This window comes from Urocampus carinirostris, chromosome 16, assembly GCF_059441175.1.
Source record: "Urocampus carinirostris isolate Australia breed hairy pipefish chromosome 16, RoL_Ucar_1.0, whole genome shotgun sequence".
Taxonomy (NCBI): domain Eukaryota; kingdom Metazoa; phylum Chordata; class Actinopteri; order Syngnathiformes; family Syngnathidae; genus Urocampus; species Urocampus carinirostris.
This window is the reverse complement of record NC_142364.1, coordinates 17279262-17292936: the sequence shown is the minus strand read 5'-3', so window position 1 is coordinate 17292936 and position 13675 is coordinate 17279262. Positions and strand designations below refer to the sequence as shown.

Sequence of the window (13675 nt, the reverse complement as noted above, 5' to 3'; positions counted from 1 at the left end):
ACTTTTAATTACTTTTGGATTACTCAAATACCAAATATGCTAATAAAAGACAAAAGAAACTAAATATGAATACAATGATGACTCACAACACGTGGTAAGCTTTCTCTCCTGGCTTTGATCTCTTTGATCTCCGGCAAAACGAACATAAAATGCGACAGAAACAAAATGAAAATAAGTCCAAACAGCTTGCCAACATCATTTTTGCCGTTCCATGTATTCCGTACTCCCCAAGCCTGCACAAAATGTAGTCATTTTATTTATATTTAGTTTCTTTTGTCTTTTATTAGCATATTTGGTATTGGAGTAATCCAAAAGTTATTAAAAGTTTTCGAGTTAAAGTAACCCTACCCAACCCTGCTCGTTACACTCACCTGTGCCCGCTCGTTTGGTGCCAGCTGCAGCTGGTTACCTGATTTATGGAAAATTGCATTCACTATCCAGTTGTGTCCTACAGAAACCATACATTTTCCATTATCAAACGTTTTGGAAAAAGCGCCAGGGAGCCACTAGGGAGCACCAAAAAACCCAGTGTGTCCCTAAAGCAAGTTTAACGGATCTAGAAGTCCAACTTTGTTGGTGATAGAAAGCCCCCTCCTCCGATTAGCCAATCAGGATGGAGAACACAATGCATGAGGAAAATCTGCGAAGTAGCAAAACCGCTAGTAACCCGCGATACAGCAAAGGATTTTTGTGTATGTAAATAATTGTCATGACTAGAACAGAAGTAGGACCCAGATGCGTAACGTTACTCACAAGTATATTGAAATATAGAGGAAAAGCAGCGTCAGCGATCCGGTGCTCACTGGACGCAGGAGGCAAGCCGCTCACGAGATCGGAGCGTGTTCTGAATGCGGAAGTGGATCATCCGGAGCGGGAAATGAAGAAGAAGAATTTACCGTAAATTCCGGACTATAGAGCGCACCTGATTATAAGCCGCACCCACCACATTTTAAGAGGAAAACCGATTTTGTACTTACACGAGCCGCACCTGTATATAAGCCGCATGCGCCCACATTTAAAAATGTAACACAAAAACAAAATTAACCCAGACCCGACTTTAAGTCCCGCGATTGAAACTAAATGTCCTTCATTAAAGTACACAGTCCAAAAATCACAGCCGGCAAAATGAACGGAAAATTATACTGGTACTTAAGGTTTGATGCAGACCTGCAGAGTCCGGGTCCCGTTGAAAGTAATCCAAGGAAAAAAGTGTATATTTCCAAAGGTAAGGATGGGAAAAATATATATTTACTAAATATATATCTCCTGTCGGACAGACATTTTGTTTGATAAATCTAAGACACCACGACGGTCCTCCTTTGAAATCCGGAATTTTATTTTCGGTGGCGATTGTTTTTGCTTTCAGTCTGATCTGCACAGTCGAAACACCTCGGCCATCTGCTCTCTGTGTGTTCACCCAGTCTTCTAGGAGGTCTTCCAGTTCGGGCCACCTAGTTTTATTACCTCGGAAAGCTTTTTTCGCCTTTTTACATTTCTCCAGTTCTTCCCGCTGCCGTTTCCAGCGTCTCACCATCAATTTGTTTATGCAAAGTTTACGTGAATTAGCTCTGTTTCCTTCTTTATGGGACTCCTCGATTGCTTTTAGCTTGAAAGCTGCGTCATGTGCCTTTCTTTTTGCATTTTGCATAATGAGGGTATGTTTACGCTAATTTACTTATGCACAAGCCAAGAAGTTGCAGTCTTCCTCAACCGGTCTAAATCTTACCTTTTGTACTCGAGCGCCGCTGGCGGCCGTTAGAAAAATTACATAAATTGGCCGCATCACTGAATAAGCCGCAGGGTTGAAAGTTTGGGAAAAAAGTAGCGGCTTATAGTCCGGAATTTACGGTACTTTTATTGTCATTCTTGTGCCCATGCACACAGAACAAAATGTCGATACATCTGACCCGCACAGTTAAACTGTAGCGAGCCGATGTAGCTGCAGCCAAACAGGGCGCCGCCATATTAGACCCAACTGCTGTGCTGGGAGTCATTAGGTGACCAAACCCCCCAATTCCAACCCTTAATGCCGAGCGCCGAGCAGGGAGGCAATGAGTAGCAATGTTGTAAATCTCAGGTATGACTCGGCCGAGGCTTGAACCAGCGACCTCCCAGTCTCGGAGCGGGCGCCCTACCCACAAGGCCACCGAGCTGGTAATCGTAGTGTAGTTAGACAGAAAAACAGGTCATTAGCCGGGACGGGAGATCAAAACGTGGTCGGGGTCAAAAAAAGGGTTGTTAGCCGGGACGGAAGATCAAATCGTGGTAAGGGTCAAAAAATGTCTCGTAGCAGGAGACAAATGGTAGTGTAAAACGGGTGACAAAACGGGACCGACGGGAGTCAGAGTCAAAAATACTTGTCTTGTGAAAACGGAGGTTTGCTGATGGACTGACTATAGGCGAGTGAAAGGACTGACTATGACTATAGTACTTAAGTACTTAAGCTCAGTGATCTCTATCGCCCTCTGGCAGCAAAATTGGGTATTGTAGCTCCCGAACACTAACCACTCCAAGCAGCCGAATCCAATCCTCGACCTGCCTACATTTTGCCCGTTTTTTCTTCTGTATGACTTTAAACCTCACGATTGCTCTCTGTACAAGCAAGCTTTTATTTTCTGTAATGATTCCTTGACACACACGCCCGCAAACACACAATTATATACAATACTGTACACATTCATTTGAAAGACCTCAATTTCCACATATTCCTTCATCTCCGCAACGCACCGGTTGTCATCGTATAACATGAATGCATGAATGAGACATCATCAGGATTCTAAGAAACACGCCACGGTACGATAAAACCGACAAAACGGGCTAGTCTTGGAACTTCTTTTGAACGCTAGCTTAGCATCCTTTTATGAGAAGCGAAATTTAAAAAAAAAAATCATCGTATCGTTGTGATGTAATAAGAAGAGTTCCTAGTTCTACAAATGTGACATTTTAAAAAAAACCCTCATTGCGCCACTTAATGTAGCTCCCCAGCAGCAAGATCTTTGCTCCGCCCACTTGGCCTCTCCGCAAAAGGGGCGGGACATCTTCTCAGTTATTTACATGACCTCCTTATCGGGAGGGAATGGGCGGGGTCTTCGCTGCAGCGCTCTTCAAATGGACACTTCGTATTCACGTGAGTCCTGCACACAAAGTAGAAGAGGTGGATAAAGCTAAGCTAATGCTAAACCAGTGTTTCTCAATCGCGACACCTTATCGAATGTGGCGCAAAAATAATAAAACAATTAATAATTACGGTAGCTTAATCCGCTAAATTATGTGGCACCTGCCACACAAAATAATGCCGCACATTATTTTCCGCGTTATAGTGTTTCAATATGATCAGCAGGTACTGTCATGTCCAGCATGGTCGCCGAGGCGACCGGCTGGCCCCGCCCCCTTGGCACCGGCTGTAGCAGATTTTCTAATTTGCGTGTGTGCTTCTTAAGGGCGGGTTTTGGGGATTGACGGTTGCGGGTTCATTGCATTACTTTGCATTATTCTGTTCTGTTTGACTTGAGGAAACAGCTGCTAATCTGTACATGTTTTTTTTGTTTTTTTTTGTTTTTTTTGTCCTTGCGCTACTGGCAGTTTTCTTATACATTGCACTCCTTTGCACATCTGTTTTCTGCACTTTCGTACTCCAGTGTTTTTGTTATTGTATAGTGACTTGTTCACCTGACTGCCCATTTTGCACATCTGGTTAGCTGCTCCTCTTGCACTCTTTGCACTATTGTATAATACTCATAGCTATAATTATTTAGTATATTATTAGTATTTCAATGCTCCAACTCAATACAACATTTTATCTATATCTGTACATTCAAGGAAACTGTGCGGGTCAGATGTATCGACATTTCGTTCTGTATACACGTGTACAAGAATGACAATAAAGTATATCTGAATCTGAATCTGAAAATAAACGCAAATAATCCCGACGAGGAGAACAAGTCTTTATGTATGTGATGAGTAATTAGACTTTGAAGGACATTGAATAGATACCATGTACATTTTATATTGATATTCGTTTTATTGTATATGTTGTCGATAAATGTTTTTAAACATGGCCACATGTATGCAACGTGCTTATATTTGAACTGGGAAAAAGTGAAAGAAAATACACTCAATTATATCAAAACTACAGGTAAACGTTAAACTGTAGCTCAGGAGGTAAAGCGCTCGTCTTGGGATCAAGAGCTCACAGGTTCGATTCCCAGCTCGTCTGTGTTATATGTCATAGTGCCCTTGCTCCCGATAAGCCTTGCATGACTGACACTGCTATTGTCTGACACTGCTATTGTTGTGGATTAACTGTAAGCCTTCGAGCTGACAGTAGCCTATTATGTGAAGACATCAGGCGGTCATGAGTCATGAGGTAATGTTGTTACAGGAAGTCACAAGCTCTTGATTAAGCAAGCCGGGAAAAAACATCACGAGATGTTTTCAGCACAGTATAAAGCCGAACGGTTCTAGAACGATGCTGAACAGTTCTGAATAAAGAGCGTTCCCTTTTTGCCATATCTCCTCTCTGCGTATATTTTGGGGCGACGCCCAATGACATCCTCTCCAAAACTATCGGTGTGTGTGAACAGGTAAGTGTGAAGCACATTGTAAAGTGCTTCGGGAGGTCTTCGTTGACTTGAAAAGTCAAGTCATCTTTATTTGTATAGCCCTTTATCCCAAGAAGTCTCAAAGGGCTGCAAACTTCTATCAACCTTTTTTTTCTCTCTTTCTCATTTCATTTCTCTTTTTCTCTTCTCTCTCTTTTTTATCACTTTCTTTTTCTTACGAAACTCCTGCAGTCTGTCTCCACAGATGTCGATGTCAATCAACTAGCGCTGCAGTCAACAGCAATTTATCTGCATTTGTGCAAGAAAATTTATTACACAACTCTTGGATTTTTTCTAAAAAGTAGTGGCTAATCTAATATACTGTACTAATGGAGTGAGATCACCGATTTTACTGAATCAGCGGGGAAATGTCTAAGAAAAGTAACACACTGTGTCGCGATTAAGAAACTTCTTTGCAGACTGTTGTCATTACACATAAATGCTTGGAACCTTTCTAAAAAGTAGTGTTGGTCAAACGAATATTTTGTGTAGCAGGTGTTTATTTATCGCGTATATTTTCCTCATATGCCGTCGCAGTTTTCGGCCCGCAAAGGAGTATGACTGCAGCACAATGTGTTCATTTTTGAATTTTTTTTAATGTGAGAAATGGACGTGACTGAGTATATTTATATGGCTGGTTTAAGCCTGCGACTATATATCAGGTCTCCGTGGTCCCAAAGTTATGCTACTTTGCCTCTCTTGATGTTTAAAAAGGTAAAAAAATACTTAAGACATTTTCAGGTTTGAGAGTTCGATAGTTCAATAAAGAAAAAAGTGTGCGTTAGCTCAAAAATAGTTGAGAAACACTTAAGTAATCCAAAGACACTCACCGCACCGCCCACCTCATAGATGGGGTTGTCAAACTCGGCCTCCGCGGCAATCTGCCGGTAGGGGTTCGGGTAGACCAGGGGCAAACCGAGGTCGGCCCCAGGACGGCACCTGGTAGGAGGCAAAATCAAGCACGGGTTAGCGGTACCTGACACCGCGTACTCTTTGGAGTGGTGCTTGGTTATATCAGTATCAGAAATTATTTTCCCCCCATTTTATTAACACTCCACTTATTGAAACATGAATATTTTGTTTGTTTGTACATGATTCAATTGTTTGTTTGTTTGTACATGATTCAATTGTTTGTTTGTTTGTACATGATTCAAATTGAATCTTTTCTTCCGGCGCCGTCACGAATGGCAGCCACTCCAGCAGCTCCCGTGTTATTTTCGATTGTTCTCGATTGTTCTCAGCTCAGGGATGCTGCTGGAAATGGGAATTTCCCTTCGGGGATGAACAAAGTATCTATCTATCTATCTATCTATCTATCTATCTATCTAAATCCCACCGTGTGGCCAGAACGTATATGGCGCCCAGCAACGCCGACATCAGGAAAACCAGAACCAAGCCGGCCAACGCCAAACTGCCGACGTCCGCGGCTGCTCCCACGTCGACACCGGCGTGTGACACTGGTGCACAGGAATACGGTTGTTGGCAGCGCCCACGAGCGCGTGCACGCCCGAACTTACCTTCTAAAGCGTGGTTGGCGAAACAGGCGTGGTCAGCTGCAAGACATAAAAACCAGGGGTCTCAAACTTAATTGAGTCGAGGGGCGCTGAAACTAGGATACGGGTGAGGTTGTGGACGAATGTGTTTTTCCCCACAAAAGTAGCGCTGATAGAAATTACACTGTTCTTAAAGGATTGGTGTTTTATATGTGTCCACTAGATGTCACTGTAATGTGTAGCACAACCACATATATATATACATATATAAATATACTGTATACAGGTTGGGTAGGGTTACTTTAACTTGATTACTTTCAATTACTTTTGGATTACTCCAATACCAAATATGCTAATAAAAGACAAAATAAACTAAATATGAATAAAATTACTAAATCGTGTGCAGGCTTGGGGAGTAACGGAATACATGGATTGGCAAAAATGATGTTGGCAAGCTATTTGGATTTATTTTCATTTTGTTTCTGTCGCATTTTATGTTAGTTTTGCCAAAGATCAAAGCCAGGAGAGAAAGCTTACCACGTGGTGTTAGTCATAATTTTATTCATATTTAGTTTCTTTTGTCTTTTATTAGCATGTTTGGTATTGGAGTAATCCAAAAATAATTGGAAGTAATCAAGTAAAAGTAACCCGACCCAACCCTGTATTTATATATATACAGTATATATACAGTGTATATACAGTATATATATATATATATATACAGTATATATATATATATATATATATATATATATATATATATATATATATATATATATATATATATATATATATATATACATATGATGCATGGAAAAAATTGTCTCACCTTGTTTAATAAATTACGTTTATGTCCTGATCTTTCTGAATAGAAGCACCAATATATAAGTAATTCTCTATTATGAAAAAAAAAGTCCAATAAATGAAAAAAACATTACTGGATGACCAAACTTGAGTATTAATATCAATAATTCTATAGTTGAGTGCTGAGGAGTCTGTCAAATCAAAATCCTGTATCACACTACTGCCATCTGCCATGAGGCAAGAAAATGGCATGCCTGACTCCTCATTAGCAGACGCTCAGCACAGTACTGCATTGCATACTAATTGTATTGATAGTATTCATAATATAAAGTAAAAATTCATCCATCTTGAAAAAAAAATGGTGCCGTTAGAGAAAGAACTTTACCACTGAAAAAAATAAAGATTTAACATGATTATGCAAATCTTTGGTCTCATTATTACCCTTTCATGCCTCACTATGCATCTGCAGGCGCTCAGTTATTGTTTTAAGAATACAATATACCGTAAATTCCGGACTATAAGCCGCTACTTTTTTCCCTAACTTTCAACCCTGCGGCTTATTCAGTAATGCGGCCAATTTGTGTAATTTTTCTAACGGCCGCTAGCGGCACTCGAGTGTTGCTACCATTAACTGCCCTGTCAAAGCTATATTATTATTATTAAAGCTTTGAAAATATGTGTAACCCATGTATAATATGTATTTGCAACTGTATATTTTTGTTTTGTATTTATTTGTATTTATTTTAGACACTTATTCTGATATGTTTTGCACGGGTGAACGAAAAATGAGGGGCGGAACAAACGCGGGGGCCGAGTTTAAGTGGGGACCGCTAAAGGTGAGGGACAGACAAGGAAAGAAGAGAAGGTAAAAAGTTGGTTAAAGAAAAAGGAGTTGCGTGAGTAAATGTCTTCATCTGATATATTTTTCCCACCCTTACCTTTGGAAATATACACTTTTTTCCTTGGATTACTTTCAACGGGACCTGGACTCTGCAGGTCTGCATCAAACCTTAAGTATCATTTTCCGTTCATTTTGCCGGCTGTGATTTTTGGACTGTAGACTTTAATGAAGGACATGTCAACTGCAGTTCTAGTATTGTAAGCTAGTGGTTAGGGTTGTGGAACTGAGTACCTTTCTAGAATTGTGTACTGCAATTATGAAATTCACGGTAAGCCGTCTCCATCTTTCTCGTCATTAGCTTGGCCTTGATGCTAGGTCCTTAGTTTGGCCATTTGCCATGATCTTTGATTTTTGCAATCCGGAGATGGAATAAGAGCTTGCTCTGTCCACTCCACGCATCGGCCCGGTATTGCAGTACCTCCGGGAACGGTGCATTCGCAATGATCGCAGCAAGGCTTTAGAGCTAGGGCCTTAGCTTGGCCTTTTGGCTGAGAGTAAGTGTCCCGGCTCCTAGGCTTTGTAGCGTATTATGAACTGACCGATAACGGATAATGGATAATGAATAACGAAGATAGAACAATAACCCTTAAAAACCCCAAAACCCCATTTAGTTACAATCGCGGGACTTGAAGTCGGTTTTGGGTTAATTTTGTGTTTGTGTTATATTTTTTAAATTTGGGCGCATGCGTCTTACATACAGGTGCGGCTTGTGTGTGTACAAAATCGGTTTTCCTCTCAAAATGTGGTGGCTGCGGCTTATAATCAGGTGCGCTCTATTGTCCGAAATTTACGGTAATATTCTGCAATTTTTTAAATTCTTTTTTTGTATAACTTTTTATTTCTCACACACAATTCAACAGATGGTGGAGTCTCTGCAATTTTAAAAACAAAAAATCATCTGAACAAATCTTAATATTCAATACAGTTTTAATGTTATCTTTCCATGATCAAGCTTCCCTGACTACACAAATGTTTAAATAACTGTGATAATCACTAAACCCCCACCCCCGCGCCCAATCCGCAAAAAAAGAAAAAAAAAACTGAAAAATTGTTATTCAAGACGGCTTTGACGGACGGCAGTCTCACCCCGGCAGATCGGCAGTGGGCCGCTCCAATAGGATGGGCTTCCCTGGACGCACTTGATGGCGACGTCGCCCACTAGCTGGTAGCCGTGGTAACAGATGAAGGCTAGCGTCTCCCCGGGCAGGTAAAGGTGCTTGGGCATCAGCTGGTACCCGTTGTCAGGGACGCCAGGGTTGGCACAAGAAAGGGAGTCTTCTCCTGCAATTCAAGCCTTCTTTAGCGCATGGTTTTACTTATGAATTGTTGTCTTCCGTCTGCAGGACTATTTTCTCTTCCCGTCAGCATTAGCGAACAAAGGAGTTGCTTGGACCAGTGAAAACTGTCATGTAACCAAGGTCCGTACCCCTTTTTTCATGGACGAATTCAAGCACATTTTAAGGACCTTTAAAGTCGATTTTCCAATTTCTCCAGTTCCATTAAAAGACAAAATCCAGTGTGAATTTTTGTATTTTGCAGAGCCAACATATTGCCGATTTACATATGCAATTTTTAATCATGACATATGATTTTTAGATCTTGAGTAAATCACCAATATCTTTGTTTTTTAGACAAATGTCTAGCGGTATAGGGGTGGGTATACATTTTCAGTTGCAGGAAGTTCTAATGAAGTGCTTTGAGAGACTGGTTAAAGAGCACATCACCTCCAGTCTCCCCTCCTCATTCGACCCCTTTCAGTTTGCCTACAGGACAAACCGCTCCACCAGGGATGCCATCTCCTCTGCGCTTCACCTGAGCCTGACACATCTAGAGGAGAAGAACACCCATGTGCGGATGCTGTTCCTGGACTTCAGTTCAGCATTCAACACCATCATCCCACAACATCTGGTAGACAAAATGAGACTCCTGGGTTTCAACACCCCCCTGCGGAACTGGCTGCTGGACTTCCTCTGTGACAGACCCCAATCAGTGCGGATAGGTCAGAACAGTTCAGATGTCATCTACCTCAGCACGGGCTCCCCCCAAGGCTGCGTCCTAAGCCCCTTGCTGTTCACCTTGATGACACACGACTGCGTCCCTAGGTCCGCCACAAACCACATCGTGAAGTATGCTGACGACACAACAGTGGTGGGCCTCATCAGGGATGACAACGACCTGGCCTACAGAGAGGAGGTGGAGCAGTTGGTGGGCTGGTGCAGGGACAACAGCCTGGTCCTGAATGTCGACAAAACTAAAGAGATCATTGTCGACTTTAGGAAAAACCAGCCCAACCATGCCCCACTTTGCATCAACAACAAGGCTGTGGAGGTTGTCAGCAGTATCAAGTTCCTAGGGGTGCACATTACAAACAAACTCACCTGGTCCGTGAACACTGCATCACTGGTTAAGAGGGCACAGCAGCGCCTGTACTTCCTGCGGAGGATGAGGAGAGCCCACCTGCCCCCACCCTCCCTCATTACATTCTACAGGGGCACCATAGAGAGTATCCTGACCAGCTGTATCTCTGTGTGGTGTGGAGGCTGCAGCGCTACCGACTGGGGTAGTGTGAGGAGGGTAACGAGGACAGCAGAGAAAATAATCGGGACTACACTTCCCTCCATTCAGGACATTGGCCAGAAGCACTGCCTATCCCATGCTAAAAACATTACCGGGGACCCCTCTCACCCCCATCATGGACTGTTCACTCTGCTAGCCTCTGGGAAGAGGTACTGCAGTGTGCGGTGCAGGACCACCAGGCTCCGCAATAGTCTAGTCCCCCTGGCCATTAGACTGTTAAATGGTCAATCTAACATATAGTTAACTTAAATCTAAACGGCTGCTAATCTGACTTTTTGCACTACTGGCAGTTTTTTTTTTATAGCTTGCCACTCCTTGCACATTGCTCTCTGCACTATTGTAATTACAGCGTTATTGTTACAGTGTTAATGTTACTGTGTACCTGACTTGTTAACCTGACTGCCCATTTTGCACATCTGGTTAGCTACTCTTCTTGCACTATCGGCACTATGGTAAAATACTATACGTAGCCAATATACAATACAACATTATTTATATCTGTACATTCAAGGAAACTGTGGGGGTCAGATGCATCGACATTTCGTTCTGTATACACGTGTACTAGAATGACAATAAAGTAGATCTGAATCTGAATCTGAATCTGAATCTGAAGTTCTTCCTATTGCGATTTACCACTGGGAAACGCGACCTTGGATGATGTCCGTAATTGATATGTAATCCTTGCACTACAGTAATACATTTTGTGCTGTATGGTGGTGTCATTTTTAAGAAAACCTATTTTTAAATGTTTTTTATTCAATGCGTGGTCGGACTGCCGAGAAACATGGCAACAATTTTAAGTATTTGCAAAAACTTCACCCAAAATTCCAAGCATTTTTCAAGCCTTAGAAAGGAGTGGAGAGGTGTTGTGAAAGGATAGTGGGATTGTGGACGCGTTCTTAAAGATGGGCTGGGCACCCGTAGGATGCGGCAGGGGTAAACCAGTGAAAGTTGTCAGGCCCGGCTGTTGAACAGAAGAGTGTGTTGTGTCAACTTTTTCCCTTTTTTTTGAATTTTCTTTATTTTTGTGTGTTTTTTTTGCTATTCATTTCCCTTTTATTTTCTTTGTTATTGTATGTGTGTGTCTTGCTGTCGGTCACCCCTCTTGAGGGATATGACCAAGGAAGGAAGGAAGGAAGGAAGGAAGGAAGGAAGGAAGGAAGGAAGGAAGGAAGGAAGGAAGGGAGGGAGGGAGATAGGGAGGGAGGGTTTGGAGGGGAGGAAGGGAGGGAGGAAGGAAGGGAGGGAGGGAGGGGGGGGGGCGAAGGAAGGAAGGAAGGAAGGAAGGAAGGAAGGAAGGAAGGAAGGTAGGTAGGTAGGTAGGTAGGTAGGTAGGTAGGTAGGTAGGTAGGTAGGTAGGTAGGTAGGTAGGTAGGTAGGTAGGTAGGTAGGTAGGTAGGTAGGTAGATAGAAAATGCAACATTAAAATTCAAGCATTTTCAAGGAAACCCTGTGTTACCATTGTGAAATATTTGTCCAAGTGGAGGGTAACCAGTGAAAATTTGTTGGAGTTTGTTGGTATTGAATAAAAATATTGAAAAAAGTATTTTTGAGAGGATGTAATCTAATTCAGTGTTTCTCAACTAGGGGATCATGATCCATGAGAGGGTCGCGGACATCTTTTCAAACGGTTGCGGGCTTTGTGCTTCGCATAAAAAAATACTAAGAAGTAAAACATAAACTCTGCCACCCCTCACTCACAGCAGTAGTTGATCTTCCCAGTCGGACCTTTGTTCCTTCCAATTAGAGTTGACTTACGTGCACATCGTGGGAGGTGTGAAGTCCACACGGGTGTCCCTGGCTCACGACCATAGCAGGTTATAGTAGCGCCGCCCTGTAGGATGTACCCAGGGCTGCAGTGGTACCGGACGGTGGTGCCCACGAGCAGCTTGGGGTCCGACAGTGAGCGGGTGGCATGCTCCACGTGACCGGGGTCTGAACAGTACATGACTAAAAGAAGAACGAGGTGAGGAGGCCAAATCCGGGCTATCGATTTTATATGATAGTGAAACAGTTTACGGCTAGCTCGTTACTGACTCTTCTGGCAAGATGGCGGCTGAGCGCTCCACGAGAGGTCCAGCTGGCAAATGAGGGTGGCGCCGCCCTGCAAGTCATACCCGGGGTCGCATTTGTAGGTGATGCGGGTGCCGCGTAGCGCCGTGCCGTCCAGGCGCGTCTTCCAACCGTTTTGGATCTCGGGCAAGTCGGTGCAAGAGTCGTTGTGGGAGACCTCTGCGACAGGAGAATGGGGAACTTAGGCATGTTAGCTTCTAGCATTTTGTGCAGGAAAGTGGTTCTCAACTGGTCAGTCTCCAGGACCCAACGACCCACCCTAATTACACGCTATGACCAAAATCGAGAAAAAACTTCCACTTCTCTTAAGAATCAAAATGACTAGTAAATCCAAAACAACTTTTAGCAATAATATTAGAATATTATAGAAAATATTTATAATAATAAGCAAAAAAATACATGTATTGCATGCATTTTAATACTCATAGGTTAAAAAATTTGCATTCATTTGACATAACATGAGCCGGCAGAGCGTAATTTATTTCCCGTTTGGGACGGTGAAACGTGCCATTGAAGCCCGGCTACAATGAACTGCACTGTTTGGCTGTGATCCATTATACCCAGTCAACTATTGCTGATAGCAGGGGTTGAAAGAGCATATTGGTGTAATGCGTGGTGGCTCTTGTTTAGGTTTTTTCAGATTAAAATGAACAGCACCAATGTGGCCAAGATCCATTATCCCCAATCCCATATTGGTGCAAGCAAGGGTACTTTTGTCTTCCCAGCCTAAAATGAAATGCATGGGCTGGCAATGATTCATTATCCCCAGTTGACCATTGCTGAAAATATGGGGAGAGGGAGCAAATTTGTGTCATACATGGTTGCCTTTTTTCCATTCTTCATGCGTAAAATGAACTGCACTTATGTTGCCACGATCCATTATCCCTAACCTCATATTGGTGCAAGAGAGGAGTGGCGGAAGGCACTTTTGTCCGGAGGTTTGACGTTCTAGGCCACCTTAAATGAAATGCACGGCTGTAGCGGAGAGCCATTATCCCCGGGTAACTACTGCTGAGAGTACGGCCCGGTAAAGCACATTTTTATCCCGGTTGGGCCCGCTCAAACAATCCATTGTGGTCCAGCTGCATTTATTTGACATAACATGAGCCTCATTATAATGGTCAGCCATCTTGCTGCTACTGGTACCCAATAAATGCTTGCGCAATTCATGGCAAAAAAATGAGAAAAGAAATAGTGCAGTTTGGTCACTTTGTGTCTCCGTAGTA

The 13675-nt window shown here is 42.7% G+C and overlaps 1 protein-coding gene and 1 pseudogene across 2 annotated transcripts in view; one reads left to right on the top strand and one right to left on the bottom strand.

The window, feature by feature from the left end:
- Nucleotides 1–2589: 2589 nt before the first annotated feature.
- Nucleotides 2590–13675, bottom strand: part of sez6l (seizure related 6 homolog (mouse)-like) — a 32466-nt gene continuing 21380 nt past the window's right edge. For both annotated transcript variants that reach the window (XM_088356137.1, XM_088356136.1), the window contains exons 11-17: nt 12414–12608; nt 12135–12326; nt 8886–9080; nt 6119–6154; nt 5938–6058; nt 5432–5540; nt 2590–3134 (exon numbers count right to left, since the gene is read on the bottom strand). In XM_088356137.1, the coding sequence (XP_088212263.1) occupies nt 3105–3134; nt 5432–5540; nt 5938–6058; nt 6119–6154; nt 8886–9080; nt 12135–12326; nt 12414–12608 (878 nt within the window). In that variant the 3' untranslated portion in view covers nt 2590–3104. The remainder of the gene's footprint in view (nt 3135–5431; nt 5541–5937; nt 6059–6118; nt 6155–8885; nt 9081–12134; nt 12327–12413; nt 12609–13675) is intronic.
- Nucleotides 8090–8239, top strand: LOC148350480 (U2 spliceosomal RNA; annotated as a pseudogene).